The sequence below is a fragment of the Toxoplasma gondii genome, chromosome V, assembly GCF_000006565.2.
Source record: "Toxoplasma gondii ME49 chromosome V, whole genome shotgun sequence".
In the NCBI taxonomy this organism is placed as follows: Eukaryota; Apicomplexa; class Conoidasida; order Eucoccidiorida; family Sarcocystidae; genus Toxoplasma; species Toxoplasma gondii.
This window is the reverse complement of record NC_031472.1, coordinates 1627885-1633884: the sequence shown is the minus strand read 5'-3', so window position 1 is coordinate 1633884 and position 6000 is coordinate 1627885. Positions and strand designations below refer to the sequence as shown.

At 52.9% G+C, this 6000-nt stretch overlaps 2 protein-coding genes across 2 annotated transcripts in view; one reads left to right on the top strand and one right to left on the bottom strand.

The window, feature by feature from the left end:
• Nucleotides 1-5264, bottom strand: TGME49_286928 (hypothetical protein; the record flags this gene model as incomplete). The annotated part of the gene is made up of 4 exons (XM_018781999.1): nucleotides 1-2775; nucleotides 3259-3630; nucleotides 4990-5180; nucleotides 5245-5264. 4 exons carry the CDS (start codon nucleotides 5262-5264, stop codon nucleotides 2222-2224), a joined length of 1137 nt encoding a protein of 378 aa, XP_018637767.1. The 3' UTR covers nucleotides 1-2221.
• Nucleotides 5265-5277: 13 nt separating this feature from the next.
• Nucleotides 5278-6000, top strand: part of TGME49_286932 (ATPase family associated with various cellular activities (AAA) domain-containing protein) — a gene marked incomplete at its 5' end in the record, with an annotated part of 48845 nt that continues 48122 nt past the window's right edge. The window contains 2 exons of the mRNA XM_018782000.1: nucleotides 5278-5297; nucleotides 5763-5988. Coding sequence (XP_018637766.1) covers nucleotides 5278-5297; nucleotides 5763-5988 — 246 coding nt within the window. The remainder of the gene's footprint in view (nucleotides 5298-5762; nucleotides 5989-6000) is intronic.

Genomic DNA, 6000 nt, shown 5'->3' with positions numbered 1-6000 from the left:
CCGGATTTCTGTGCCGTGTCACGGAGCGGCGTTCTGCCGGGGTAAGGGAGTCTCCTCGTTCGCGCCGGAGAAAGGGGGAGAAATGCACTCTCGACGCTCGTCAAAGTACTCAAACGTTCATCTCCGCGCGATGTCACGAGTCTTCTTTTTCAAACAAAGACGAAACGGCAGCCTGTGGTTTATTCGACCACTCGGAACTGCCCTGCCTCCCAAGATACTTTCCTCGCGTCCAACCGCTTCCAGACACTTCGTGGAACAGGACGGAGTTGCTTTTTAACCGCCTCTTTTTCCTTCGTTTCGTCTTTGCTGATTTCCAACCTTCTCTTTCCTCGCTCTCGCGGCCTTGTTCTCTGTCGACCTCAGACTGAAGGAGGCCTTCGTTTCTCCTCGCCAGTGTGAGTCCTTAGTTCCTCTTTTTCGCATTTTCCAGACGGACTCTGCTTCTCTGCTCTCTCTTTTCTTCCTTGCTTTCGCCGCGGCTGTCTCGACAGAAACGAACGCGTGGCTTCCACACCCCCCCCCCCGCCGGAGCGGGCGCACTTGCTCGAACCCCAAAAGGCACTTCCTGTGAATCGCAGATTTTGCAAAAAGAGATATGCATGCACAGAGTCGGAACTCAGTTCTTACGCACATGCACACTTTCCAAAGACGAGAACGCACTCTTCCCGGCTTCCTCTGCTGGACTGCCTCGGTCCCGGTCACCTCGACCTCGGCATTTCTCTTGGTCGTGTGTGTCTGATCAAGTCTCTCTACGTTTCGATCGATAGAGCTGCGTCTACAGACTCATACGCTCTGTGATTGCACTCAAACGCGTCTGTTCCAGTATTTTTCCAGGGTATTTTCTACCGCTTTAGAACTCCGAGACAGACGACGAGCTAGCGTGGATCCGTAGTCGCACCGCTTAGGCAAAAAATGTAGGTTTGACTGCAGAAAGAAACAGAGGTCCCGAGGAAGTTTCAGAGTTCGCCTTCAATCGAAGATACACGAGAAAGTTTCAAAGTTCGCTTTCAATCGAAGATACACAGTGTGCCTTCTTCGCGGAGCTGGCCTTTTTTCTCCAAATTAATTCCGCTTTCTGAACATTTCTCAATCGCCTTTGGCGTCAAAGCTTTCCCTCAAAAACGCACTTTCTCCGAGGGCTTCTTCGCGAGTCACGAGAGTGTGTGTGGAGTTGACGACGTCTCTCGCTTGTTGATATCTCTTCTCTGTTCAATTCTTCTCTGTTTCTTCTTCCTCTGCTTTCCTCTCTCTGCGCTTCCTCGGTTTTCTTCTCTTCCGTTTCTTCTCTCCTCTCATTTTCTCCTCTCCGATTCTCTCTTTTTCTTGCTCTCCAAAACGTCTCCCTCTTTCGCTTCTGTTTTCTATCTGCCCTCCTTTTTCTTCCTTCTGTCCGCTCCTTCCGTCTTCTCTCTTTCTTTCCTGTCTTTCTTCTTTTTTTCTCTCGCTTTGCCTCCCTGCCCTTCCACCATGGAAAATGAATTCACCAGAACGGCGTCTTCTCCCCAGAAAAGAGACGAGAGAAGCGCTCCAGACAGACACGAGGCGCAGCGGCGAGGAGCAGAGCTTCAGTCGCGGCTCTGCGTTGGGCTCGGCTTCGCTTGTCACCAGGTAGAGGAAAAAGAGAGAAACCGAGAAGTCAAATCTTTTCAGAAACGGCTTTTCCCCGTCGTTCTTCCATAGCGACGGCAGGAACACAAGCGAGAAAGAATCTGGAAGCAAGCATTTTAGGAAGAAAGTCTCACACCGCGCCTGGGATCTAAAACCGTCTCTGTGCAGACACTTGCTTTCTGGGGAAAGGCAATCGAGTCGTCGAACATTTTCACTTTCGACGCTTGGTGGGTGACGCGATTCAGTTCCGCAGATGGACGCAGATCAAACAGGCCGAAGACCTCGCGAGGGGCGTAGCGCCTCCTCGGTTTCAAAGACGGAAAAGCCAGTGAAGAAACAATGCACTTTATGAGGGCGGAGGGTGGAGAGAAAGTTCCCTCGCAGAGTGCACGGCGACAGAAGAAAAGAGGCGTCCTTGAGGGACCTTCCGGCATGACAGAGACGCGAGAATTCACATTTCCAAAAGGGCGTTTGAAATGAGACAGAAACGCCCTCGGTCACATTTCCGGTTTGGCGAGAGAGGGAACGCAAACGAGCCATGCGCCTACACGGGGAGATTGGGCCAGACGCGTACTTCGCGCCGCATGTCTCGCATGAGGAAAAAGACGCACAATTATGGACACTGAAACAGCGAGAGAGAGAAGTGGAAAAAGATCTTCAGGGCAAAAAGAGCGAAGCCTTTTTCCCCCTTGCTGTCTGTGCTCCGAAGGAGCTCACTCCTGTGACGTGTGCCACCGCTAGAAACACCGAAAATGCTTTCTCGTTTCTCTCTCTTTCTCTCTTTTTTTGCTCTTTTTGTCTCCTGCGTTCTGGCAGGCCCCGTGCAGGCAGTCCGACACCCTAGGCACCCCAGGGTCTCCTTGTTCTTCTTCGCCTGCGGACTCGTTGCCCTCCGTCGGCCTCCAGCCGCGCAAGAGTCAGTTGGGAGGCGATACGGTTTCTCCCTCCGGGGCGCTCCTGCGAGAAGAACATCGCTTGCGCCAACTCGAAAGAGCAGAGGAAAGATCTCAGGTCCGCGAAGGCGACGCCTGCCGCGCGTTCCCTCTCTTCTGCCCGACTGTCTCCGCAGGCCTCCTGGCCGACGCGTCAGCGTCAGGAGAACCGCGGGAGGGAAGCCGACGCCAGCTGGTCGTTCCACACACGAATGTCTTGCCGCTGAACGTGAAGCTGCATATGGCACAGAGGGAAGGCAGAGCCAAGTTGGAGACGGAGAACGGCTTTCGCGGCGGACAGAGTCCGACGTCTGCGTCGCCTGGCGACAAGAAGCGAGCAGAGAGACGCCTCGGAAGCAGTCCGAGCTCGAGGGGGCAAGATGAAGGCTCTCTTTTTCACGTAGGCAGAGACAGCGCGAGCTCGAAGGTTTTTCCGGGCGTTTACGGTTTCGAAAGAGAGAGCGAGGCAGAAACAAGCAGATACTCGCATCTGACGAGTCACGCAGCCGATGTTTTTCGCAGATGTCGACTCCACGTTTCCAGAGCATGCTCAAGGCAACGAATGCTTCCTTGTCCTCAGAGACTGCTGCTTTCCCTGAGGCCTCCAGTTGTGACCTGAGCCTTCTCTTGCATCGACAAGAGAGAGGGGAAGGAGGCCGACGCGACTCTCACGAATCTCCGTACCCTTTCTCTGACGGTCTGATTTGCTGTCTCTCACCAGACTCGGTCTTCGTCTGCTTCGAGTCTGGCTTCCGTTTTGCCTTCGCTGCGGAGGTTCCTTGTGTCGTTGCCGTGGTTTTCCATCCACACGAGCTTGCCGACGAGAGGGGTGGAGACCTCCGACGTTCTCTGGCGTCGTTCGTTCGTCCCCAGTGGCTCAGAGCGCAGTAGACGGAGACGCCGCTTAGAGCCTTCCTTTTTGTGCTTCGCGACTTCCTTCCCTTCGAAACCGAGGACGCAACTTGCACCTCTCCGCTTTCTGTCCTGTGTGATTTTGAGTGCCTTCTTCTCCACAGACCCGCGACCTCGCGGCGGCAAATACCTCGAGTCGGCGCCCTGGAGGCCCAGACGCAGCGGCGGACTTGCCGACCTGCGTGAGCGAGGAAGGGAAGCAGATCAAACCAAGAGACTTCGTGGAGTTCATCCGAAGCCACAGATCTCTCACGGACGAATTCTGCTACATGAACAGGTGAGCGTCTCTTTCGCGAAAAGCAGAGAAAAGAACTGGATGCCTCGGAAGGGCGTTCTGCGCCTTCTGCGCCAGGGGAGGACACTGGAGAAACTAGACGACGAAGACATCCAGCAAGCGAGCTGGAGCTGCGCTGGCGGCGACACCGGAGACCGGAACTCTCCTTACACTTGGCCAAATGAGAGTTTTCGGTCTCGGCAAATGCCGCTTTCGCCACCCAGTCGTCTCGACTTCGTTCACAGAGGGAGAGGATAAAAAGAGGACTCTTGACTGAAGCGACAGCAGGAGAACCTTTCACAGCTCCGGGACTGGAGGGAAAACGATTGCCTCGAGTTCATCTCTCCTTCAGTGAAGCAATGCAAATGCTACCAAGAACTCAAAAGGCAGAGACAGCTAACTCTGGTGGCAGTCGAGATTTCAAAGCCTCGCCTTGCCCTGAGTTAGATCTTTCGAAAAAACGCACTCGCTTCCTCCACGCGTTGGAAAAGATCTCTGCTTGCAAAGCGCGAGGACTGTTAAATTTCGGCATCCACAACCTTCACAGTGTCTCTTTTCTCTTCAAATGTGAGAAACACATACTCCTGTTCCCCGTCCGGTATCTCTCCCTTCCTCTCTTTTTCTCAGTGCTGGTCTCTCTCTTTCGCTCTTCCCTACGTTCTCCTCTGTCTCCCGCTTTTTCGCGTTCTCCCTTTCTCTTCTGCGCCTTCCGTTGCTTGTGCTGAGTGTGCGACTTCCCTGCCGGCCTCCCCGCAGAGGCTCTCTCGGAAGAGCTGCAGAGCTGATTTCGCTCCGTCACGCGAGAAAAACTCATTGGCGCAAACCGGAATCCACTCCCTTCCACCTCGCGTTGCTCTTGTGAAAACGACTTCATACCCACAAATACTGTACACAGGTCCACAGGCACAAGTCGAAATTTTTGTACTTTTGCAGATGCAGAGGCATTGCTGCTTTCGATACACACACGACTGCCTGCATGTTCGCACCTACAAACATAGGCACCTGCAACTGAAGAAATGCAAAAACACCCTGACGCAAACTCGCACAGACGTAGAAGAACCGAAACGTGAACAGAACCTGCCTGCAGTTATACTCAGATATACACGTACGTAAAGACATGTGTCAATGTTCCGAAACAAATATATATATATATATATATATATATGCATATATATATGCATATATATATCCATATACATATGCATATATATATATATATATATATGTATGGTTCATTGCATGTTGTTCGCTGTGGACATTTACTCGAGTGGTGTGGAGATGGATGGGCGACAGTTTCAGCTGTGTGCGTTGTTTTTTTGCCTTCGCAGGACGGCTCCCTACAGCTACCGCATCGTTCCGTTTGCAGAGAAGAATCCGAAGGACTATTTGACGCTTTCTTCTCGCGGGGTGGTTCACTACCGAGAAGGCGAGACCGAGTTTCATTCCCTCCAAGCCTGGGAGCAAGACCAAGAGAAGTTCCGGAGAATCATCGCTATCCCCTTTTTCTCAAACTACCACAAGTGGAGAATTCTGTCCATCTGGAAAGCCGTCATGAGGGAAGTCCGATTCAGGTCCGTTCCAGCAAACTCCGAGTCTCTGTCTCTGTGTCGAGTTTCGCTTTCTCACGGCAATCAGCTGAAGAGACACCTCAAAGTCGCAGCAAACGCCCGTTCTCGTTCTCCTTCTGGCATTCTGTCTCTCCTTCGAGCTGTCTGCTTCTCCGTCTTTCGCGATCGCTCTTCTCTCTTTTCACTCATGACTTTTCTCTCTTTTCACTCATGACTTTTCCCTCTTTTCACCCATGACTTTTCTCTCTTTTCACTCATGACTTTTCTCTCTTTTCACTCTTGACTTTCTCTTGGGGGTATCCTTTTCCCTCGAAGTCCCTCCCTCCTGCTTTTTGTCTCCTTCTCGCGCGTTTGGCCCCCGCCTCTTTGCTCTCGCCATCTCGTCCTCTTTTTCTCTTGTCTGCTCTTCTCATTGTCTCTTTGCACCGCTGTTCCTCGCCGCGTTCCCCGTCTGTGGCTTCTGTTCAGACTGTGCGCGTCGATCCTGCAGAAGAATCTCTTCAGCTTGGACGGTGTTCTTCGGAAGGCGCTGCTGAGCATTCGCGCTTGTGGAACGAAGTTGGCGGCCTGTCCCCGCCTGCTGTTCCACGGCGAAGGCGCCTCCGCACTGGACCTGTTCCTCGAACTCCAAGCCTCTCGCCGCCAGCAACTGGTCGCCGAACTCCGTAAAGTCTGGCGAACCGTCACGGCCGAGGTAGACGAAGAA